Here is a 26,895-nt window from a genome sequence, read left to right on the forward strand (position 1 = left end):
GGAATGTCTATTGGAGAAATACATATTTATTTTTAAAAGCAATCCATATATTATTTACTCAGTGGATGAGAATGACTTCAAAAAACCGTTCTGGTCCATCAAATAAATACATATTCATAAACGGTTTTTAAAATGGATATTATTTACCCAATGGACTGTAATGGCTCTGCTAGTGACATTACATGTAAATATGTAATTAGCCACGTAATAAAAAATCCCTACAAAATTTCTCTGAAAAGCATTAGATTTCCATGTGTCAACGTACAATATATTTTCTATTGCTATTAGTTTGTTTTTAAATACCGAAGGTGATTACCTTATGCTAACGACTAAGGCGTTGTAAAATCCCGCTAGCTCTGCACTTATACAGAACACCGAGTTGAAATGCACGTTTCTTTCTTTTAAAAGGAAGGTTTTATCATTCTCATCTTGCAGCTGGCGCACCCGGCCTGACTCCTCCTGCCAGCCCCATGGATGCGGCCCAGAGCCGGCGCAAAGCGGCTCCCTCGCAGCAGCACGGCCCGCTCCCGCCAGCGAGGAACACAAGACATGTGCTACAGTTCCGTGTAGCTCTCACACAAGCTTCTCCACACTGCTGGCCAACGCACCCGCCTCTTGGTGAAGGCCTGACAATCTTGTACAGTGCCGAGCTTTACTGGTTTCTTTATTTATTTTCACATGGGGTGTTTTTCTACGGAGTGATAAAGCGATCCTCAAAAATCCCTTTTTCTTGTGAAAGTGAGGGCAAGGTTTGAGACACGTAACTCCAGGGACAAAATCTGGTTTATTACCCAGCCCTGTATAAGTTCGTCTTTGAAAGTATGTAACTTAACAGAAGCAGCCATCCCAAGTGTTTGGGATTTTGCTAAAAAAAAATAATTGCTAGGCTTTGTCTATGAAAATAGATGTGCACTTGCAAACAGGAGTGAATAGTACCATTTTTAGCAGTGCATGTATGTGCTGGAATAAGTGTCATACATTAAGATGTAAATTTTATTCTCCGAGTTGAATACCAGGTGATTAATTCTGGTAGCATAGTGATCAATTGGTACAGATGCTGCACCTGAGTAATGTTTGTTTCTGTACGCATTCGTGCCAGAGGTGCATTGCTAACACAGGTGCCACTTGCATAGCTGTGCAACATCTCTGATTTTCTGAAAACACTGACATTGGTAGTTAGGCTGTATGTAGTTCTGCCAATTTTTTCAATTAGACCCATTATTGATTTGATGAAAAAGCAAATTAAACATACCATGGTAGTATGTAAATTGCTTAGACAGAACATAAGGTTCTGGTACTGAGCTTCTTAAGCACATGAGCTCTCCTTGCAGATTTTATTCACCAAAGTCTCTGGAGATTATGTAAACGGGAGACTTTTGCAAGAGACCTAGGCAGCATTAGACTAGCAACTGACATACAAAACATTCAGGAACACATTAATGTAAAGAGATCTTGGGAAAAAAGTCTCAGGAAGCTCAAACTTTGTTAAGACAACAGATGTAGAGATGCTTAGTTCCTGCACTTCAAACCTGAAATAAACCCTCTTGTTTTCAAAAAGCTACCACAGATTCACACCAGTTTGAGAATAAAAATAGCTAAAAACAGGTAATAACATCTTTTGTTTCAAAACAGTAAGAAGAAATATTTGTTAATTGATGGTACATTTAAAGTTGTCTTAATTCTCTGACATGTGGAACCAACACGGTGTGCAGCTCACAAGTATTTCTTCACAATTTTCCCTCACTAAAGAACAAGAATTTTGTTGTCAAGCATGAATAACATGCAGTGAACACCCAGGAGTTTACATGTTCATGTTTACAAAATCAGTCTCTCCACCCTTTGCTCCTTAGCAGAAGCTCAACACAATGGGGAACCCAAAGCAAGAAGGTATGCTCACGAGCAAGCCTCTTTCCGAATTTCCATTTAATTCATTTACCAAATCAAATCAAACTGCTCCTGTGAAAACTATTTTCTTACAAAGGGGCCTAAAGGGCCTCTCCAAAACAACTGAGGTTCAGCTTCTCAACGCAAGTTAGCTGACACAAACATGACTGACAGGATGCTGCAACAGCAGGTCTGCCCAGGGCATCCACCTCATGGCGAGTTTCTTAAGGTCAAAGCCAGTAAAGCCCACTCACTGTCTGGCTTTGGTGTGCTGGAAACCTACATAAGTCAGCACAAGCCTCCAAAATCCTCTTTTCTTATTTCCCCACAGCCACTTGTGTCATAGTAGAGAGACAGTATTTTGCACTCTCTCTCAGGTATTTCAGCCCTGTAAGAAGGCCCAGTAATGTAATTTCCAACCAGTTCAAACTCTTGCTGAAATCAGCGGTCTGACTGCAGGTCTGTACTTTTAGGGTATGTCCGCTATGCTAGTAAAACAGTCTCAAATAGCTGGGCAAAAGCTATGCTGTTTAAGACAGGATTTGGGTTTCTTTTGGCACTAGTGCTGCCAGGATATAAGCTTATGTCTTCTTCTCTCTTAAAAAGCATGTAAATTGTTGTATACAAATAGAGTCATTAATGGAAAGCAAGACATTGCGAATCAGACAATAGACATATCAATTAATCCCTGGGATGCACATGAGGCAATCAATTTTCCTAAATCCCAAATCAATTAAAAAGAAAAAAAAAAGGATAAAGAAAAACAACTTGAATTTCCACTCCTTTAAGAAGACGGGGACGGCAAGAAGAGAGAAAGGGAATGCTTCTCACTGTCTCTCTTCACTATGTTCCGAAATTACTAAACGTGAGTTAGCTTGCAAAAATTGTGAAAAACTTATTCCGTGTCAGTGGAAAAAACTGAAGTCTCAGATTAAAATGTCTAAAAAGATAAGAAGAGAGATGAAGAATGCAGCAAGTATTAGGAAACTTCTGGATTTCAGTCTCATACATGCACAAGGTGCCTGCAGTGGGAAAAGGGGTAATGTTTCTATTTCTGTACCTTTTTGTGCACTGATGGAAGTGATGTCCTACAGCATTGCAAGTCATTTATTGAAGTTTGGTGGTGGTAGTGGGAATGTTGTTAAGGGAAGTAAAAAAAGCAATGTCCATTTGAAGCTTGTCTGTGAACTTTGCATGAACCGCCAGGAATAATGTAGTGTGATGACAAGCCAGTTATACCTTCCACTAAATTTGCTGTCTGGAATGAACTGAAATAGTGTTTGGTTTGTGTAATTACGTCCATCTATCTTTATATTCCAGCGGCATATCGCAAATTGAAAATACTAAAAATTGACTGTTGGTTCTGATATTTAATGATTGCCAAAGACAAGACGATGATTTATTGGTTACTTACCGATGTGACACATTTGCATCTTATTAGACGGAGATTACTATTCCTTAAAATGCGGACGAGGCCTGATCATGTCTGATGGATTGATTTGATTTGCAAATGTAATCAAACTAATAAGAGGGAAAAAATGAGCAATAATGCCTTGTTTTTCAACTGGCAATCACTCCCCTGCCAACAACGCTGATATCCCTGACTAAGCAGCCTTCACACAGTCTTCCTGTCTCCTCAAATAAACAAAGGGATGCAAAGAGCTTGATAAGAGGATAACGAGCCAAGTATGGATGTAACATGGAGCCTGTACCTCAGCACTGTACAAATGTATCAACGGCAGTAGCAGGATAGGGCTTACCGTGCCTTCAGTCCTTAGGAAGCAGTGAGCAAAGAGCCGAAGAGCAAAACTAAATGATAAAAAAGCCTTTACTGAGTGGGGGGGGGGAATAACTTCTTAAGAAAAATAGTTTTAATTTAGGGAACCTCAGGAGAACACTCCTCACCAGGAAGAGAGTTATAGAATAAAAATCTGGAATTCCTTAACCTGATGGGAAGCTCATTGGAGAGTGTATTTTGGACAATATGATTTGAGCAACTGGAATCACTGCCTTTAGCCACAGTGTCAGAGAACCTATTTCCAGAGGCATGCTGGATGGCATTGAACACCTCTCCCAAATACTAAATGCAGGCTTTCTGTGGATTTTTATCTGCACTATATTGATAACATAAACTGTTAAATAATATATTTCACAATAAATGTTCTATCACTCTGGCCAGATGTTAATGGTTCCGTAAGGACTGAAAGATGTTTCTAGATAAGAGCAGACTCTTATTCTGCTTACAGTGAATGGCTCTAATTCTCCACAGTAGGATTCTCCTCCTTGATAATAAAAATAAAAATAATAACAACAACTACAACTTTGTGCAAGGAATTGCACCAAGTCTCCCTCCCCCATTTAAACAAAACTGGTTAGTCAAGCAGAAGGCAAATAATAAAGCTCTGAGGTCCATGTAGGTTTTAGATTGTGACCTGTATATTTAGGGATTGATCCAAAGCACAGTGAAATCAAGACTTTCTATTGGCCTAAATGGATTTTCTTATAGAGCATTACTAAAGAGGGAGGTTTGAGTGTGAACGCTGACAGCTGAGAGAGTAATCCTACGAATATTTGGGAACACAGAGAACTCTGCACAATGGAAGTGTCTGTGTAAATAATGTGATTGTACTACTTAAATATTTTCCAGACTGATTGCTAATTTGCTTCACTAAAGGATATTCGATAATGTAGGAAAAAAAAAACTTGCTTTAGGGAACAGTTATTAGGAAGTGTCAGGTTAAAAACAAAGTAGAATATATAGCTCCAATTACCATGTTCAAAGACCTCAAAATATTTTCATAATTTAAAGTTTTGCAGCTCATGTAATTTATACTTATTTTAACAGTGGAAAAGCATCCCGGTCAAACTCCAATTAAATAATTACATTTTGCCTACCTAAAATTCTCACTGCATTTTTAATTGGATAGGACACACTTCACTGCTTCTCCTAAATTGTTTAGTGTTGCCATTCAGTATATAAATAGCTACCACTTTCTATCATGGAGACAGTACACTTATCCGTGTAGCTATTGATGGCAAATTCTAGTTCACCTGTGTTGGCGGTAGCATGGGAACTCGGGAGACCCATGGCAGCCTGTGTCCCTATCTCCCCCATCATAAGCTCTTTTTAGATGTATTTTTTGACTCCGAGCAGGTTCTCTGAAAGATCGTATGTTTGTCATTGATGCTGGCTGATGATGGTTATGAGTATGCAAATATTCCCTGTCAACACCCTCTTCCCTTGACTTGATTTCATGAAATGCCAATCTAAGCCTCTTTTCAGACACTGCCCTCTATAGGTTTATGATACCTATGGAATTATCCTGCCCAGCGTGTGCACTGCTCATCCCCAGCTCTACCTGCTTTCCTCACCTAGTGCCGCCTTCTGAAGTGCCCTGTTTCCCAATGGCCTTTTGATTACAGAGACCATGGCGCACTTCATAAATGAGGATTATAGTAAAATGTAAGTTACTGCTCATTGTTGAAGTGCCAGGCACAATCCTGCGATCACTGTGAACTCCAAATTTGTGCTGAATATATTAGGCAAAGCGTTCAGTGCAAGTCATTAATGGTGTCTGGAAAATGTTCAGCAACTCGAAATACAAGGAAACTCTTCAAAATAGACTCCTATCACTTTCACTGAATGAAGATCATCTAGAATTCACAATGTATATTGCATGTTAAATCTGGAGTCAAAGATCCACTGACACTAAACAACACGCTCCTGAATCTACACAACAGTTAATTTTATCTCTGGGAAGCTTCAAAGTAGTAAAAAGTGAAGAACATTTCACAGAGCAGAATGGCTGTCTACAAAAGACTGATGCGGAGAAGGACTCAAAATTCTTCTCACTGCAAGTGCAGTTAATTAATGAAAGGCACAAGGGTCACAGAAACTTCCATATGCTACCAGATATAGCTTGAATTGTAGCAAGTTTGGAGTATAATGCCTGGTGATTAATACAGGCACAATGCAATGGCATAGATATAAGAAAATCTCTGGCTAGAAATACACCCTGCAACTGGCTAATGTCATGATATATTTATGCAGCTGCTTCTTTGAACAAACATATGAGCAGCAGCCATTACATGACAAACTGCTACCCCTAATCTCTCCAACAGCTAGATGCAGGAGAGCTGCAGCTTTGCCCCTGGCCTCTTCTCCAGCCTCATCACAACTCTTTGCCACAGCCTTCTCATGTGTGACATGTCAGGACTTGGCAAGTTAGCTGACTCTACTTTTCAAGTGCCATTTCCATTGAACTTGGAGCCTTCTGTGTCTGTAGCTGGATCTCATTTCAATATTTGATTTCACCTCAACTGTAAATGCAGCTGATTGAAATTGATGGTGCACAATGTGGAAGATTAGAACATTTTGGGAGAAGGTTCAGAGCTACACTGCTAAATTTCCACTTGTCTATAATACGTGCCTCAGGAGTTTGGGCTGGAAAATCCCTTGGGCAGACCAACATACTGCCCGAGAACTATCTCATTATAGAACAAGTCTTCAAATGAAAGCAAGGTTCTGTGTTTTTTTCCCTCACACAGAATATTCCTGCCTGTTATACAGTATTAGACTCGGAGACAGTGAATTAAAGTAACATGGAAAACTGACTTAAAAGTTACAGCCAATTAAAGTGTTCCATCTAAGTAATTAAATACAGGAGCATTCAGTATCTGGATTCTTTGGATTCTGTGCTTCCTGTGTTTCTTGGGATTATTTCTCCACACATATATGTATAAAAATTGCATAAATTGAGCATTGTACAATTTAAAAAAGCTTACTAGCAGTGAAGACAAGAGTTCATATAGCTCTTGTATGATCCGGCTGATGCAGATGGCAATTATTACAGACTCGGTTTTAAAAACTGCCGATCCTGTTATCAGACTGGATCGAGCCTTGCCATTACAACCCAGGTGCTCTCCTGCTATCCCTATACTATATATAACCAAGCCCAGGTCACCATGTGCCCTGCCAGAAACGTGCTGACTGGCTTGGGGGGCCTTGCAATTCAGGTAATTAATCCTATTCTAATGTAGGTTAAGCAGGTGTGAAGCCGAACTCATCCAAAGAGAAAGTAGAGGCATCCTTAGAATTATAGTATTTAACTGGTCTCAGCTGACTTTAGGGAACTAGACCATCCTGTGCTGCTGACCCAGTCATACAGGTGGAGACCTGTCTGCTCTAAATCCAATCTGAGCAATCGGCTCTTTTTCCCCTCCCTCCTCCCATCCTGGATTTACAGTATCAACACAAATGACTGCAAAGCTGCTCTCTTCTTCCTTACCCAGAACAAACTAAACATTTTACTGTTAGAGGCTAAGTAAGAAAGAGTAAGTCACCTGTTTAGTTTAAAACAGACTGAATGGTTACCATAAGAGGGCTATGTTGCTCTAATTTTACTTCTGCATTCCCAGCACGTGCTATGCTTTCACGGGCCAATTTAAATGACGTGTAACATTCATGAACTTATTTCCAACAAAGCCTTCAGGAATTTTAAAACTGACAAAAAAAAGTCTTTGTTTGGATGTTCTTTAAACTCTGAATCTGGCTGAAAAAAGCACCTTATTTTTCTGGATGAAAGGAGTCTTGTAAATACAGAACTGATAGTGAATACACTTGATAGGCTAATTCTGCAGCATTTGTCCCCTTTGCAAATTCCTTACCTAAGAAATAACATCAAGATTTGTTCCAACTTTCTTACCATGTTTCTGAGCAAGGCATCTTCCTGCCTTGTGGCCACACGTTACTTTTAAGAAGTTGGCCATACCTGAGGTGTCAATTGTACAGGCAGGAAAAGTCTGGGAAAGGATGTCTGAAAACCTAATGTGCCCAGCTACCTCCTGAATGGCAGTCCAGATGCTGTCCCACTTGCAAAAGGCCATTATTGCTGAAGTATCAGATTCAGCTTGCTTACGAAAAGAGAACAGAGACTTACAGTAAAATTAAAAAGGTTAAGGAACATTTAGACTTTCTACCCTCCAGTAATAAGATTAATCCCTTGTTGGCTCAGAAGAAGGAAAACTGTTACTGAGTCATCTGCAATTTACTCAGACGTAATCTAGTAAATCCGTTTGTCACACAAGAAGTGGGTACAAAGGTGAGTATTGTCCTCTACGTGTAAATGCTCGCTTAAAGCTCAGTTCTGCACACTGCTGCAGAGGCTCTGAGGTGGCAAGAACACACAGGGGCCAAAGAAAACTCTCAGCTCCCACTGACAGACTGAACCACTGATGTGGGTTTATCCCTTCAGGGCCAGATCCTTAAACAACAGAGGCTGGCACAGCACATTTGACTTGTACGCCCATGACAACTGATCCTACCCAAGGCTCTTGGTCTGTCTCTGTAGATTAACTGGGCAAACTACAGTACATATTTGCTTTTACAAATTCTTGTTGGAATGCCTGATTGCTGAATAAGATCAAACAATTTGCTATGTTTTTATTTTGCATCTTCTTACCCCACCTGCCCCTGCCAAAAAAAACCCTCTGTGCTAATAGAAAGGATTTTTTCTTTTTTTTTCCTCTCCTTTATTCCATTCAGTATCACCTTTGAACACCTTTAAATATGCAACGGTGTATTTTCGTCTGCAGTAATACAACATTTGCACGTAAGGAAGCAGGCTGTGTAAGTCAGGCTACAAGTCATCCGGGGTAACACAACACTCTTGATTTTGCTAGAAGAATAATCGGGAATGGCTGCTACACCTTTTCATACTCTTGCATTTAAGAATCAAATAATAGCCATCTTTGTTTACAGAAAGAAAATGAAAAGCACTGGCATTCATTACTGTTGATTTGCTCTCTTTTTTATTAATCATTTCTTATTTTTAAAGGGCCACAGGAGTGAACAACATAATGCAATGGTAGGAAGATATTTACCAATTTAGCACCTCATTATAAAACTACTCAGAAACCTCTTTGTCTCTCGTTTAACATAATAATTATTAGTGGCAACAAAAGTGGATACCACACTTGCACCATGATTAGCAAGTGATGAATTTGGGTTGAATATATTGCATTTTGTTAAGTAAACCTTATTATATCCCAAATCCTCAGACTAAAAAACATCTAATTTTAAGAAAATAATTTCAACTCCTGTTTAAATGCATGTTTCAAAATTAACCAGTGATATACTATAGAAAACTGCCTCTTTTATGCTTGAAGTCTCCAGCTGCCACGCAATTTATATCTCTTTCCTCCCCTCTTTGTTTTTCAGCCATTTTCCCTGAATGTCAAAGTCAATTTAGTGCGTTTCACTTTGCTGAATAAATCAGAGGCGAAATCCTTGCTAAAAGTGAAAATTTGATTTGCTAAAAGGAGCTTAGGGCAACTATTAATCAATATATCCAGAGTGTCAAAGCTAAGGCCATGATAGACATGCATTCATTTGGAGATTGGTTGAGGCAGATAAAGGGGGACACTGGGAAAAAAAAACCCAAAACAACAAAATGTGCAACAGACAGACAGTGCAGAGTGTATGTCGGGGGCATGGGTAGAGGGAGAGGAGGACTGTTTAAAAAAGAAGAAGACAGTTTTTTGGAAGGAACAGGCGACTACTTGTATACGAATAAAAGGTGAACTTATTGGAAACAAAGTCACTGTTTAATTCTAATCTTGAGAGAAGCTGATTTTAATGAAGGATTATTTTTTTAAAAAAGTGAAACATAAGAATTAAGCCAACTTCTTTTGTTACCCGTGAATTTTATTTGTTGTTTTTCATGACGATTATTAAGAATAACAACTTTTTCCAACAAATAGATAGGGATTTCAAAGTCAAAACTAGGAAGACTTCAGATGTTTCTATAAAAGTCTAACTGCACATTTATTTTATATTCAAGTCTAATTTGCAGGTGATTAGATGTTTATATGCCTGAGCTCATTTCCCACCCTCTGCCCCCTGAATTAACACTAGCATTATAGAAGATGACAGAAGTGACTATCCTAGTACCCTAGAAACTAATGTGCTCTTTTACCCCAGAATATCTATGACTAGTAGTACTAGAAACCTGCTCCCATCTTCATTGCTGTTTGTCTCAGTTCTGAACTGGAATCAGTCTTTTCTGATTAGCAGACACACTGAGAGTGTGTACATCTCTAGTTGTGCACTTTTGTAATGAAATCAGCCAAATTTTTTCCACTAACTTCAGTTAGACATCTATCAAGAACAATCTGCCACCACATCTCAGGTGAATATACAAAATAATTTAAAAATAAACAAACAGACCTTTCTTTAACTACCTTTTACTGCACAGCAGATTCATGTTTTGTTTTGAAAATGCTGAGTGTTGACACGTTTATTCAAACATTTTCCTGAAAATCCCACCTTCTCCCTGCCTCGCAAAAACACTTGCACTTTCTTTGTGATGTTTTCAAAATACGAGAAAAAAATTTAAAATGCCACCATTGCTAGCGCTTCAAATGATGTTAAAAACATTGATGCAAGCAGTGTGATAGATGAACTGTTAGCATTTTAGGCACACTGCTGTTTCATTCTGCTCAGAGTAGCTTGAATCAACATGGTGATCTACACACTGGCAGTGTCGGGCAGTCCATCCATCCTAATGCTCAAAAATAAAACCGACAGTCAACTGCTGATTTCCCATATTGCACAATTTGGTAACAGAGGTCAAGGAAATCAGTAGTTTTTGAGAAATCTTTTGGCTGGAATCTCTACCTGTAAGGTCCAGGGAACGGTCTGTCTCAGATCACCTACGTCATACAAGTTGTGAGCTGAAGAAAATTTCCATCACAGGAAGAACATGTGTAATTTCCATAATTAGTGGATGTTTGTAGGAGGAGTTAAAAGAAGAGCAGACAGGGGGCTTCTGATAACAGAGAAGGCAAAGAGAACTTGCAAAGTGTCCAAGACAGCACACTGATGAAGGGCACGATGTCCTGATTCCCCAGGAGGCTCAAGTTATTATCACTACAAACGCCTTAGTCAGCATGAAACAGATCATACTCTGTTCCATGTTACATGAGCAGTAAACACCACATTTACATGTCCACCTGTCTCGGGAGAGAGAGGCACCCTGTGAGAAGGAGCTCTAGGACAGCTGCAGGAGTCCTCACATTGTCCGATATGGTCCTGAATTCAGCCAGCAGCACAAGAGAATAAAGACCTCAACCTTAGCAGAAACAACAAATTTTACGGCAGCAAGCAGCATGGTACACCTATGCCCCTTGCAGAGCTGAGATTCTGTATTAGCTGCCCCAAAAACCATCTACAGAGGATTTGGGCATAAGCAGGATGCTGGCAACAGCTAAATTGTATAGGATTATATACACCAGGTAGTTCCAACATATTATTTCAGCCTGTCTTCATAGGCCTATGAACATGAATACTACCCTACCAGGAAGACGTAGACTCCCTTTTTACAAGAGGTCACATGGAAAAAACGAAGGGTAATGGGTAGAAGTTACTCCTGTGGAAATTCCAATGGGACACAAGAAGGAAATTTTTCACAATGAGAACAGTCACTGGAATAATCTCCCCAGAGAAGTGGTGGATTCCCCAACATGGGACACTTTCAAGATTCAGCTGGGCAAGGTGCCTGGCCATCTTATCTAGACCGGGCTTTTCCCAGGAAAGGTTGGAGCAGATGATCCTTGTCCCTTCCAGCCTGGTATTCCATGATTCTATTATTTTTTTTCCCTGTCGTTCAAGCACATGCTGCATCTCCACTAAGATGTAAATATATACCTAAATAATATCTGCATGGATGTACCATATATGCACGCACTTGTGCTTTTCTGAACATTAGCTTTCTAAAGGTGATTATGGTCAACTTTTTCTCTGTACTTTTTCCTACATGAGGTGGTATTTCTGAAACAGATGATGATAAAAGGGCATTTTAGAAATGACAGCTCTACAGCACATCATGTTCTTGTTCAGTATTTGAATGTTTAACTATACCCCTGAGAGCTCCTTTGGGAAGGAAAGCTAAAGTGTTGTCCTCCGCAAAGAATAAGCTGGAACAATAATGTTTCATAAAACATTAACACTAAAATATTCAAAACATCCTTGGGTTTACTTCATCAAAATCACACCCTTCTTTTCTTTTTTTTTTAATGCTGGCACCAGTGGCAGTATCAATTTCTAAATATTCCCTTTCTCAAACACTGTTCTTGCTAGCAAGACAGGGACACAGCTGAAGACAAGCAGGATTATTTTACTAAGTAATGTAAGCAGTTATTTTTGATGTATTAGTCTGATTTACTGTTTCCAAACAAATTTTTCATTTCAAGTGCAAAAAGTTGATTTCTATAGTCTGGCTGATGTTTTTTCCTGCATGTAATTTTTTTAGAGAACATTTTGTCTTTAGCTTCCTGTTATGCACACTTTTAAGAGCTTAATGTTTCCTGCTTCAACTTAATATGAAAGAACATTGCACATTTTTGCTGAATGTCAATGAGATAGTTACATTACAGAAATCGTGCCTAAATGACGCTGATACTGTGACTAGGTATCAGCAGAAATCCATTCTATACTGGGAAAGAGTTTAATTAATATAATGCAACGAATATAAAATTAACCTCCCCAAAATACAGTGCAAAGCGTAGGAAACTTAACCACCAGTAAATACTGAATTAAGCATTGCTCCCTTATTTAAAAGGTAAATAAAATAAAACAGTCTTGCAGAGGCCTCGTAAATATATTTACAATTTATTTAGGTCAGTTAATTGGGGTGTTGTCTCATCAGGCAGGAGAAGAAACTGCATCGGTCTCTCCCTAAGCACCTTCAGTATTTTACTAACGAAGTTACAGTACATCGGAATATTTTAATCTGACACAAAGAACAACAATAGATCTGACTGTTGGGCTGATAATCTTCTTATCACACCCTGTGAAACCTAGCTCTAATATTTGACTGAGCCTCCATTACTCGGCAACACATTCTAAAAAGGCCAACAATGGAGAGAGAATGAAGTGGAGTGTGGAAGTACCTCCATATCTACATAAAAGAGATTAGAGGCGACAGCGTTCCATTTTACAGCTCAATCATATTGTGTTAGCATGCGCTTATCCGAGCGCGGATGAAATTGAAAGAGAAATAAAAAAGAGTCAGGCAGATAGGAACCAGAAAAGCGAGGCATGAGCAATTTCCAAGGATATAAAAGGATGCTAATGGCGGGGCCCTGTCATTCTTAAAAAGGGCTATTAGGGCACCATCATCTGTTCTGGTGCCCTTACGCTCCTCTAACTAAAGTCAAGCATTTCCTAATGCCATTGTGATCTTTTTCTTCTTCAGATAAGACATGGTCATGTTTCATAACAACACACTTTCCATTTATTTGATTTATAAATGCGAGGAGACTAATTCTATTTACTGATAAAGGCTTTCCATGTATATTTTTCTTTCAATATTTCCTTTTGTAGATGGTATAGACTTTTTGTTCAATAAAAGCAACTATTGAAATGTTTCCAATAGCACAAAAATATTAATGATTTTATGAAAGTATTTGAACTTTGTGTAATTTTAAAGCATTTTTTACTCCATGGCTACAATGGGAAACAGTTGTCTAGCGCAGAATGTTTATTGCATTGTTACCTTTTTATAGACAATCTCATTAAAAGACTTTCTGTTAGAATAGCAAAAACATCATTTTGGTTTCTTCTACAATGACCAATTTTACTTCAAATTACAATGCTTTACAGCTGAGATCTTTCTTAGTTATTAAGCACCTGATATGTAAGGGCCTTTAATTACATTGAACCTTAAGAAATCACTATAGTAAAGAAAGATTTGCTGATTGCTGCTTTGCTGTGCTAGGCACAAATTCACTACTGATATAATTAATCGATTCCAAGAGATTTACACTGAGGATTTACTTAGTTCGCTAAGCTACAGTGAACTTTCATGCAATTTGCACTCATTTCCTATTTCATCCTTTCTCTAACTCATTCCTTTTCCAATTGTTATGTTTCTGCCTACAGTAACATTTGTTAGCTTAGAAAACAGTCAGTTAACACCAATCCAGCTTCTTCTACAAGTGGTTTTGTGCCAGACACTAGCTGAGTGTAGGCGGTTCAAGTTCAGCAGCACTCCATCATTTAAAACCAAGCCACAAAAGCTCAGCACATTTGTCCTTTAGCATGTCAAGGCCTTTTGCATTTTGATTTTTGTGATGCCGGACATGTACAGATTTTATCACTGCCCTCTGTTACCAGAAGGCTTATAAAAAGATTATCTTTATTTCCTTTTTTTTTTTTCTTTTTTTTTTTTTTTTCCTTCTCATTCCTAAGTGGAGTCAGGTGAGTAAACTTAGCTAGTATGGCTTTACCACAGCAGGTGTGTTTTGAGTTTGCCTTGTAATGAAAGGCTGCCTCATGGCAGAAATGTTCTTCAATTGGTTCGGATCATAGACTTTAAATTTTCAAGGCCAGTTTACAGCATCTTTTACCTTCTCCACACCAACCAAAGCCATCATTTTAATTGCTGCTCAGCCTCATCCCTCTCCTCTTCCAACCCCTCCAGCCAAATCAAAGCTACACAGCACACTCAAGAATCCAGCTGTCAGAAGTTCCTCTGCACCTACTAGGGAGCGTGACTGACTTCGAGAGCTACTCTATTTTGCTTAAGGTGATCTACGTATCTTCCAAAGATGAAACTCAAACTCACCTATTTAACTCAAACTCACCTATTTAACTCCTTTTGACTTCATTTGGGGTGCTTTATTAGCAACCAGTGTAAGACGAAGTAGCTAGTATAATATAGAGTGATGTTTAAATTAGTTTACAATTTGCTTGGGCTCATCTAGAACTGCTCTGAACAAAGCCATTCAGAAATGTCAGCTGTGTTCCTAACCACTGTAACAAATTGTTGCCTGAACGCTGCACACCTAATGACTTCAAATTAGCTTCACTGCGATATTGCCTGACAGTTCGTTACGACTGTTAGCAACATAGCTGGCGTATCATGACCAATAAATTGGTTTCAGTGTGGGCTGGGAAAGGGACTTCCATCAATTTGATTAAAGAAATTACTGTAGCATTCAAAGCATAAAGACAAACTAGTTTAAGGAGACAGAAATAAGTTAACTGTACCAGAAAAACATGGCTTGTGATACAAAAGCTTGTTTATACACCATTTGTAGTGCAGAAAACGACTACATTTCAACTGTGTCGCATACTGACTATTTTAGAGTCTGTAGGTTGTTGCTTCTCATCTGAAGTAAATTAACTTTCCATATATGTACAAGTTAATTTTATTACTATTCTTTGTTAGTGTTTACATTTATCAACAATGACCCAGAGGCACCTACCAGAAGAATGGAGGCCTTGTGCTGGTTAGCACAAGGGGGAAAAAATAAACAAACAAAAAAACCCCAGGAAGACTATCTCTATTTCTTTGCAATTTCTTTTGATACTAGAAACAACTGATAATCAAACAATTGACTGGATTATTTGTTCTAATTTTAAGTATCCCAAAATCACATTTAAAATTAGGATATTACATTATCTAGAGGAATTAAAAAATATCAGTTCTTATATTCAATAAGGCTCCACTATCAAAATCAGGAAACTAACATGCTGATGAAAACACACCAACATGCTCACTCACCTGCTGGACTAGAAAAACACCTTAAGAAAACAAGAAAAAAAGCTGATCTTTTTTGTGTGAATTTACCATTTGTGAAAGGTCACAGACTGGGAATCCTAGAGACTCTCTGTAAGATTGTGCGCTAGCCCACAGAGCAAGCACAAATACCTCGGAACTGGGGAAAAGAAAATATACCTCAAAAGTTATGTGAAGAAAGCGGTAATCTGAGAAACTGCTTCTGATGACCCTTGCTTCTCTTGCTAACAAGTTAGCCAGTTAGCTTTTATAATAACAGCATATCTATGTGATGAAGACCGCAGTCCACTTCATGTAGACCAAGGAACTACTAAGCTGTAAGATGGACCTTTTGGTACAATTCTGTTCTCTCTGCTGAACCGCTGGTACAATCCAGCTCTCACAATAGTTCATTCAATGAAGAGAACAATTCCTCTGTGCCATGCCAAAACATAACTGAATTTTTGAACCTCCTGTGGTCAGTTTAAGAGAGTGTTGCCTTTATGGAACAGAGTAACTAGACTTACATTCGACTACCACTGACTCAGATGAGTACAGAGAGAGCACTCGCACTACCCTTCATACCACCCTAACGCTTTGGATGGCAAGGTAAGTTTATTTTAATAAAAGCAATGCATGAAAAAAATTCATTCACTGAGCAGCATGTAAGACTTATTAACATAGCAACAATAAGTGTTTCAGAGGTAAGATATATTATCATCTAACATATGTCCTACATGAAAAAACTGGAGCCTTAAGAAAACTTCACGCATTCTAGTGAGAAAACAAATGATATTTTTTACCACAACAGAATAACTCACGCACTGATTTCTGTATGTCATCGGCTTGCAATGAATACCGTACGTACCTGGAATATGCTTAGCCCATCCAATGATCACCACCAGTTCTCTGTCTGCCAGGTCACAAAGAGTGGTAAGTGCTTTGATGTCACTGTCTGGAACAGTGGGGTCAGGCATAGCATAGATCTTCTCTGGTTCAGCCACCAGCAAATGGGAGACAATCTTATTATCTGTAAAAATGGTCCACAGAACAAGATCATCAGTAGCATCATTCTACTTTTTAAACAGATGGTACATATTTCAAAGTGCACAAGGATTTGTCTTAAGATACTGGACCTAATTAAACCTTCTGGTAACTTCACTGGCTTCTACATGTGGTTACAGCCCAAACAAATTAACGTTTATCAAACCAGGCATGTACTTTCTTAAGAAAATAAATGTTATAGGACCTAGAAATATATGATCACCTCCCAGTACTGGAATACAAACTTTGTAGTAATAAATTCATTTGTTATAATGTATTTCAGACAATGTGAATAGAACAGTTCTGTCTTTCTGTAATTACCTGAAACCCTCCTGGCTCCCAAAGGCAGGTGTAATTTTTGAGGGAGTAAATACCCTAAACCATTAGTTAGTCACTGAAATCTGTAAACTGTTCCAAAAGAAAAGGTCTCAGGACTTTCTTAGTGCTTATTATCCCTTATGTCTTACATTAAAATGTTAAGAATGAATCTGTACTCCTTGGGGCCCACGCTGAGAGAAAAGCAGAGTATTGTTATCTATTTGCTTTTAAGTAAAACACACAGATTTAGAATCATGTATGAACTCAGCTTCTTTAAGTACAAAAGAGCCAGTCAGGAATAGCTATTAAAATCAATGAGAATAAAGAATATAAGACTAAGGAAAGTATCAACAGATATAGACCGTACCTCAGAAAACTGGTTTTGTGCAAAGAATTATACTGTATCATACTCACACACTGGTTATTCTTATCTAGATAGTATTTTCAGTCATGTGTTTTTATATTTATTTTTTCATCCAGATGAATTGTGAAATCTATTTGGAATAATCATTTAAGTTAAAAGGAAAAGTGAAAAAAAAAAAAAAGAGTAGAAGAGCCTGGAAGATTTACAATACAGTTTTGCTATTCTACAAGTAGGATAAACATAAAATGAGCACTATATCCACATGGAGGCACAATGGAAATATCACTATACAGGAGCCTGACTTACTACTCTGTGAAGGCAGAACTGAAAAAAGGCAAAAGGACTAATTCATTAAGCATTCTAATACAGGACACATTACTATACTTCCCAATATATTTATGTTTTACCTTTCATGGTAGGTACATCTTGTGACCTGAAATGCACCACCAGAATTTAAACCCCAAAGAGCACCCTTTACTTGAATTTACACTAATCCGTTCCCTTCCTTAGGATAAAGAGTCACAGCACTTGACAGAATCAGTATCGTCCCCTTCCACACGTAAGTCAAGGGGTGGACCACACTGTCCTCCTGGGGGGAACACGATGGGGATGTGACTTGCCCAAGAGCGTCAGAGTGGGTCCCTACCCGCCCATGACTGATTTCCATAAAACACTCACTTGATTCAGATTTCTGATACTTTACTGCTCTTGTGTGTCAGAAGTTGTGATATATGTTAGCTCTTCATAAAATAAGTGCAAGAGCCAACTGGAAACCATCACATCAAGCATGTTTTATTACAAGGGGATATATCCACACTTTATATGAACTACAGGAACCATGCCAACTGAGTAATTCTTGATCTCAATATTCTACTGATTATCAAACTGATTAATGAGGAACTCTATTCTTATTTAAAGATGACAGATGGTAGTTTTAACTTATATTGGCAAGCGGCACATTTTTTATACCGTTTTTTCATATCCTGTTTAATTTCACACAGAAAACACCATATATTTAAGTGAGAAAAGATAATATTGCTTCTTTCCAAATTCCAATATTTTTACATGTATTGAAAAGTACAATACATAAATTAGAGTTCCTTAATATCAAATCACATGTAGCTGAGGACAACAACTTTTTGGGTTTTTAACCAGTGACGAATGAAGAAGCACTGAGGTGCCCAAGTTCTGGGGTTTTTTTCTGTTTGTTTGTCTGGTTTTGTTTGTTTTGTGTGTGTTGGGTTTTTTTCCCCTGCGAACAGAAGAAATGGCCAAAGAACCTCTTTCATTTTTTTCCATTACGCTCCTCAGGAATGGCTTTTTGTAGATCATTCAGCAATATCGTATGTTTTGACTCAGGATTTACAAACTCTCAAATTCTTTTTATTTTCACAATCAAAAAGATCTGCAGGCTGGCCATTAGACTCCATGGTAAAGCTGGAAAATCCAATAAAGGCCAGGAGTAGGTGTAGGAAAGATCCTCCAAAGGCCTGTTCTTTCTCTCTAAGGGGAAAAAGGCTACCTGTATTGGAGCATGCATTAGTATAGACCATAGGAAAATCTTGAACATATTCAGAAAACTCCATCACTCAGGAAACTGAATAGCCAGGAGCACTGTTTCTAGGTAAATCTTATTTAATGTTTCCCTAATTAGAATCAATAGAACCCAATTTTCATTCCTGTGCCTTTGTTAGGCACAAACTATCAGTCAGGGCCCAGAAAATCTCCCAGGTTACTTCCACACACAAAACCAATTCAACTGTTTCAAGTCTTGACACTTATCTGAAAATTAAGTTTTATAGATGTTTGTTATAAAAATGTTTGTAACCGGACAAGCTAAGGAAAATGAAGGGAGGCACTTAGACAATGAGTAATGATTTATAAGGAAGTTAGTTTATCTCAGACAAATGGAGCTTACAGAAATTGGTGTAGTTATCGTCTTAAAGGTAATATAATGCACTACTTTGCAGTAATCTTGGGTTTACACAGAGATGCTCATGATTCAACACAACAGTGCTAACCTCTTTTCATATTAAAGGGCTTGGATTTTTTTTTTCCTTGTTTGGGCTTGGCTTTTTTGGTATGCTACGCTATCAACATTTCTACTCAATGACAATATCAAGTAAATGAAAACCTGACAATCTGTGCACCCAGGAAAACTAAACCTCTAATGAAATTAAGCATTAGAGTTTATTAAATTTTATTGTATTATCAGAAAGTTTTTATTATAATGTGCAAAATCTGCTTAGTGCAGCCCTAGATTGTATTTACAGAACGGTGGGACAGCTTATGGAGGCTGAGTAGAAGATGCCAGATTGGACAATTGAAGGAATATAATCAGCATAATGTTTTTTGGAAAGGCAAAAGGAAACTATGCCATATGTTCACTTAAGCCTTAATTTTATGTAAAACTGGCTGTTTTTTCTTTGACACAGCTAAAATGCCCTTTCACTTAGAGTTCAAAGACTGTTTATTTGATCTCCAGATCTCCATATGCTCAAACGTATTGTACACAGCACTGTCCCCTACTGGGGAACATGAACGGAAACAAATTCCATTTTCCACACAGCCAGGTATTTTCAAAAGCCTAAAACTGGCATGTGTGTTGTCTGAGGTGTACGGGCAGGGGCAAATGGAAGACAAGGAAGAGTTTGCCCTCCTTGTTCCTCTGGCTTATTTCTCTATTTTAGAAGCAAATTAACCTTCTCAGCAGGAGCAACTGGACTTGTGCATTCTCATTCTGAATTTGGAAGAGTTTAAAACACTTGATACAGCATGTATGCATTTGCAGGGTAATACACTGGCCTCTTGCACTACAGCTATAATGCTATTAAATTTACTTCATGGAATTAGTACAGTCGCTGCTTGAGTTTATATAAGCTGCAAAGCAAAACCCCTAACTATTTTTAGTTAATCGCAAAGAGGATGGAACTTGTATTTTAGCAATGAGATGATCAGCGCTCTCTCTCTCTCTTAAATTCAGCCAGGCAAGATACAATCAAGGACACTATTAAAACATAACAAAACAAAGCAAAAAAATCCATAAGGGTACTAGAGCCCAAACTACCAATTTATGCTTGTTATTAGTGTGGCATATTGCTGTTTTAATCTAATGCTAGGTAGTGTATTAATCTACTGGTATAAATTAATGAGGCTCTTAATGCATTTTCATTGGGAGGCTGAGCAGTCAAACTCATTTACTTAGTGAAAACTACAAAAATCACTTTCTTGTAGAATCTGAAACTAGAAGCTTCAATGAACTAATGATCACAGCATGAACCATTTTATGTACCACTGAAAATAAAGATAACCTGTAAATGTAAAATTTGCACTGCATAAACCATGCTTTTATACACTTCCACCTGTAAAAATATCCTTTGTTCAACTCCACTTGAGAAAGATGAGCATATTTAAAACAAAATATGTTAACAGCTAAATGGATATAGTGTTCATAGTAACGGCTTCTGACCAAACCCTTGTCCCAGTCAGAAGCAGCTTAGCAAACAGGGCTAGGAGTCAATACCTTGTGTTCAAAGAGAAATTTTGTATATCTGGTGTACTCACATGGCTTTTTTGCTGGCTGAACTAGCTGAGGGTTCAGGTATGGGCTATTCTCTGCATCTATTCTGCGCTTGTACTTCTGGCGACCTCCACGTACTCTGTCTAGGCGGACACCTATATTGGGAAAAATAAGCAAACATGTCATTAAATACATTACGAGGATGCCTTTCAGGTAACAATCTTCTATCTCCTGCCTTCCAATATTTATTTAAAATGTATGTTTACGTCAAAAGATTAATTTTAGAAAGCAAGGGAAAGCAGCACTGCAAGTATTTGCAAGTTGTTTAGATTTTCACACATGCAAGACTAAGCATACAACATAATTTCCTGTTCATTTAAAACCATTTGTTCATTTTTACATATTATTAAAAACAGCTAACAATTTCAGTTTCCATTTGAAAGACTCTGATCTTAAGTTGTCTTTGCCAGAAGCAGAAGTTCAAAGCTGTAATAAACAGCATGGATACACAAGGCTAACATTATGAGTAGGGAAGTACAGTCAAAACCAATGCTTTTAATTAACATGGACTAACACGGCTAGACAATACATAGCAAGTATCCTTAGTAAAATAAGAACATACACGTTGCTTAAAGACCCGAAATGGTTCATGAGGGTTTGGAAGAAACTGTGTGGATGTTCACTGAGATGTCATTAATGATGAATTATAATTTGTGTTCTACCTCCAAATTGTTCATTGCTTCAGTAAAGCATTCTGCTACCTGTTTTGTATGGATATATAGGAATTTACCTTCCTAAAACGAGGTATAGCTGCTCTCATATACAAAAGGAAAAAAGGAAGGGAAAAAAAAATAAGGTAGGTCCTATAAAATAATGAAGTGCTTTTATTTCCTTCAGACTCACCCAGGCAGATTTCCAGACAAGCAGGATGAATGTCAGTATAACCAACTAGTAACATAACACTCAAGTTGAAAATCTCAGCACATATGCAGGGCAACAGGACAAGTAATACCAAGTGCAAAATTTGTCCCGTATGACAAGGATTTAACTCAACAAGAATGCGAGGACGCATTACGTATCAGTGATCCCTGAGAGCATGTAATACAGCGCAGCTCACCTCCTCACTTTTCATTGTCTATTTTAGCTGTCCTCCCTCTCTTTATCTTTTCTATTGCCATTATTCTGCCCCACTCTACTACTTCCCATCTCCCTGTTCTCTCTCTTGCAGGAAATACCTCCAGAACGGGTTTCTGCGCTGCACAGAAGCCACCGCCCAAGCCGTTACAGTTTACATGCGCAGCAAGAAGAACACAGCACCGAGCTGACGAGTTGCCCACGAACCTGACCAGGTAACACAATCTAGTTGCCAGGAAACATCTTTCATCCTCAAAAACCAAAGAGTATTGAACAGGTTTTGGTGAAGAAAAGCCATTTTGCTCAACAGCCAGAAACCCAAGGCCAACTCTTGCTTTCTTCTTAATTTCTGTTTTGTTTTGGTTTTTTTCCCCTGTTCTATCTCCTTCTCTCTAAGCTGGCATTAAAAAAACCCACACCCAAATCCTCACTAGCTGAACCAAGGAAGTCGGCAGCTTAGAGACCCAAGTCTGTACTCCTGTACCAGCAGGGAAGGTTTTACGTGCATGGGGTTCTCATTCACCCAGACAGACCGTTGGTATCTATGAAGGTCAGAAACACAGGATACACTTGGCTTCAGTGTCTGTAAATATAGTGCAGTGAATTGTGTACAACAGTGCTCGATAGTTTTTGGTCACCAGGAAAGTGGAAAGTCATCACCTGTATTTAACATTGAAATTTCATTTGGTTTACTGCAGAAGACTAGTTATTTCGTTCCCTTGAACTCAGGAAGTACATTTCTCACTGTATGTTAACAATTATATTTTTGTGAATCACACAATATAAATAATAAAACCAATGAACCACATACTCAAACATGTCAGTGTATAATTACAAATGAAATATTTTATATGGTATTTACCTCTTTCAGTACAAAATTTGTGACCTATTTGTGGGCTAAGCTATCTTATGAAATTTAGAGTGATCCAATCATCAAAGTATAGTCATTTTTGTTTTTAGAATTATACTTACAAATGCATGAACTACAACAACACCTCAAAAATTGAAATTCAAAGGCTTTTCAGAGTTAATGATGATTCAGTATTCTCCACCCTTGAATTGGGAGTTTGAGCTACACCTGAAGCAAATGCCACCCAAGAAAACACACCGCTATAAAAACACATAGCAAAAGACAAAGGTTTGACAGCTGAATATTCAGAAACAGGGAGAGGATTAGAACAAGCCACATGCAATATTGGTGGGATTACGAAAAAGACTGCCCAGCAATTGAAGAAAAATAGACAGAAAATGATTTCTGCATAATTCAGATGCCATCCTTCTTTCTGCTGCGGAGCAGATTTCATAGTGATAAAAGATGGATAGCATCAGATAGAAGTATGTTTAATCAAAAAGTAATGGAACTGTAGCTTAAATTAAAATAATATCAATCTACCAAGATGAACAATTTTTTACCTCCTTTGCATTTGCCAATATACACATTCAAGCCATGCACATACTCAATGGAAGGAAATACAGATGAATATCACAATAGCAAAATTATAAATAGATCCATGTATTCAGCTATTATACACAGCTATACCTATAAATACAGCTACTTTCTTTTTTAAAAAGAAAAGATAGAATTCTAAATAACTAAGGAGTAACAGTATTATACATTTTAAAATTACCTAAATCTATAATTTAACTTATTCCAAGGTGAAAACATTTTTGATAGCATAATACCAACAGAATATAAATTAGAGGTTTATAACCCTTTCATTAAAACTGATACAGAGTTTATAATAATTTTAGCTCCTTAGCTTTCCATGTTCCTAGTACCATTACAAAGTAGGTATTTTAGAACAAATTTCTGATAAATTAACATACCCTAAGTGGTGTTTTGACTCTCAACACTCTTTACAGAAGTAAAGACAATGCAAAACACCATTTAAGAGTGTACATCCATCTGATATTCCATAAAAAAACGGAGTTTGGCAGATGGTAAACTGAAATCCATAGGTTCCTGTGTTTATGCATGCATTTTCCCCTGTTACTCCTACAGCTTGTATAAGCAAATTCATTACATAAAGGTATTTTTATCTGCTCTCAAGAGAGCAACAGTTTATGCCTTCTTTGTTAGAGAAGAAAGAAAAACAATGTTGTCCTCAAAGATACTAATTTGCTGTGGGAGGGGCTTAACATCTCAATCACAGCGCTAATTGCTATAATTCAACACATACTCTGTACTCAGACCATTAAAGTGGATACCATGGCATTTAGCTACGGTACAGGGAGAAGTTAGGTAGACCTCTACTTTAATTCTGCTGTGCATGTGGCTTGCCAGTCTTCAGCAACTCCATTCACTCATCCTATCAGACCTCAATCATCAAGTGCAAAGAACGATATCCACCCCACCTACATAAACTGCACATCTCTGAATGAATTGCACTGTGTATATTATCACTACATTTTTTTAAGGTCAAATCATCTACTAGTGTCACTGAACAAAGCTCCACTCAAAACACAAGCCAGTTGATTCTCTGCATTTCCCACCACTGAATTTCATTTTTAAATTCTTCAACAGAAAAACAAAAGCCCAAATGAGAAGAACAGGGGATGACCACGGCGGCTCTAATGTAGTACAAATAGAAAGAACAGGCCTGCTACCAGTCATGAGACTATTTCAACAGTCAAGTGCAACACATTCACTTTATACCTCAGGGCAAGTAGGGCTCACAAGCTCATCTGTTCAGGAGTGATGGGTAGTCACACATTTTGACATAATTTACAAAGCTCAGAAGATAAGGATTAGACTAGAACTGTACTATATGGAGAGATGGAAACTATGTAAATCAACGCAATAGCTGCTTTTTAAAAGGCAACAATTACATATACTAATCCAATTTCTCCAGCTGGCCTCAAGAAATAAAAATGGCCTCATAGTTACTATACAGGTTTCTATAAAAAAGGTTCACCTTCTTGTTCCTCACATAATCTTTCCATTACTTGCTATGAATACTTGCCAACACACAATAAAACAATATTGGACACTTACTCTAAAGTGAAAGTGTTCACGTAGTCTTGCACAGAAATAACCAGAGTCAATGTACACAATGATCTACTCACCAGGTACTTCAATCTAAACACACTTAATGTAGGTAAAGCTGAACTCCTCATTTTCTCTGTGTTTCCCAATCTGTTCCTCCCTCACCAACAGACACAAATTATTATTATTCCCTTGCTGTAGTCCTTTTCTCACACTGCCTTGAACACCTTGTGTGGGATGAGTACCCCACTGTGACTGGTGCAACATATTACCAGAGATTGTCCTTACCCCTGTGTATCATTCTTTTTGGAATTCAGGTCCTCAGTATGATCACTGCATTTAAGAGCGTCATCTACCTTCCGATACAGATCCAAGCCACATCCACTACCTGTTCCTTTATAATCTACCTCTCTTCCTGTTTTCCATTCCCTCCTTCTCACCGCAGCTACAGGTCTCCAATGTTAATTTGTCCACTTGTCCCACAAACATTTTTGGCCTTTCCATGGAACTCTATACCCACAGGAAATCCCCAGGCTAACTTGAAAGGCTTTAGTTTGATCCTTCAAATCGAGACCTACTAACACCAGGACTGTCTGTAAGAAATTGCTTACTACCTATAATTGAGGATAGCTTTTTATTTTGGTAAAAAATAAATTAACTTAAATATGAGTTAATATTTGAACAAATCAAAACTCCCTCTCTTCCTTCCAGTATGTCAGTAAAGAACAGGTTTGAGATCAGAAACAAAGCCACAATTTTGACCTCCTATGGAAATTTCAAATACTGTGTCCCCTGCTTTAGAGATTTATGGCAAGCAGACACATTCTACACCAATGCTGTTCTGGCAAGCTCCACCCCTAACATAGCACTCTATGTGTACTAAATATATACCTATATCAGTTTTTGAGATCTGTAACTGGATAACGATCCTTATTCTACAGACATCTGTAAGATTCCCAGCATTGTCTTAAATTTTACAGCAAGAACAGTAAAGAATGGATACCTACATAACTGCATCTTGCCAAGTTTTAGAGGAACATCAGTAGCAGAGGCAAAAAAAACAACCAACCAAACCAAACCAACCAAAAAAAACATACAAAAAACCCCAAACAAAACACAAACAGCTTAACAACAAAACTGGAAAGAGCAAAATGAAATTTAATGGCATGTAGGTTCTGATATGGTTCTCCTTTGGGACAACCAGTTCACTTAAACATACTGTGCTTATTTATAAGATTGCTGGGTAAGCTTGGATGAATATTATAAACTCTAGGTTTTGCATTTATTCACATAGAATGGGAAAAAGTTAATTTTTCCACCACAAATATAGACAGAAGCTATTTAGAGATAAGAATGCATGGTCATCTAGTAACTCTTTAGACAATTCAGTAATCTCTATAGTTTGAGATTAGAGAAGTGTGAGGCCAGTGCATTAATCCTACAGTCTGAAACACCTGTAGTGGAAAAAATACTTCTACTTTAAAACACAAAAGACCTCTCTCAATGTAGTAGAAACATGCAGGAAGCAATATAGCATGAAGAAAAAGGATAGTATGAGCTATCATTTCTTCTGAATCTGCATATTTGTTTTATGTGTTGAATTAGAAAGATACCAGAGAGCTTCTGAAATCAGTTTATTATTTGGATAATACCATGTGCAAGTAAAAATTCAGCTAGAGATGTAAAATATGTGTCCATTAGGCAGGCGATATTTTGAAAACAGAGTCCTAAGTCATCAAAGAGGATAAAAGCTATGACTCACATTAAAGCTTTCCTGATCTACAGCTGAATTAACAATTAGCAGGGGAAGGCTTTAGTGTTTTGTCTTCCGATAGCTATCTGCACTATTAAAAACACTACTTAGTGGAGCATAGGAAGTCTAAAAATCATCCTCCTACTTTATATTCAGTCAGTACCAAAAAGTGTTTGCTAATATAGGATAAAATTGGCTGTCCTCAAGAGGTGCCTATAAAACAACTTAGTTCAGGAACACACCCATGTAATGGAGTGAAAGACAAAACAGTGTTTATTACTTTAATATCCAACTTGTTCTGTGACTATGAATAAATGGCTTAATTTACCT

At 37.8% G+C, this 26,895-nt stretch overlaps 1 protein-coding gene across 33 annotated transcripts in view; it reads right to left on the reverse strand.

The window, feature by feature from the left end:
• ESRRG (estrogen related receptor gamma) overlaps nt 1-26,895 on the reverse strand; it is a 405,281-nt gene that overhangs the window by 31,685 nt on the left and 346,701 nt on the right. For all 33 annotated transcript variants that reach the window (XM_065058466.1, XM_065058489.1, XM_065058481.1 and 30 more), the window contains 2 exons: nt 20,737-20,847; nt 16,315-16,476 (listed from right to left, as the gene is read on the reverse strand). In XM_065058466.1, the coding sequence (XP_064914538.1) occupies nt 16,315-16,476; nt 20,737-20,847 (273 nt within the window). The remainder of the gene's footprint in view (nt 1-16,314; nt 16,477-20,736; nt 20,848-26,895) is intronic.

This window comes from Columba livia, chromosome 3 (assembly GCF_036013475.1).
Source record: "Columba livia isolate bColLiv1 breed racing homer chromosome 3, bColLiv1.pat.W.v2, whole genome shotgun sequence".
Taxonomy (NCBI): Eukaryota; Metazoa; Chordata; class Aves; order Columbiformes; family Columbidae; genus Columba; species Columba livia.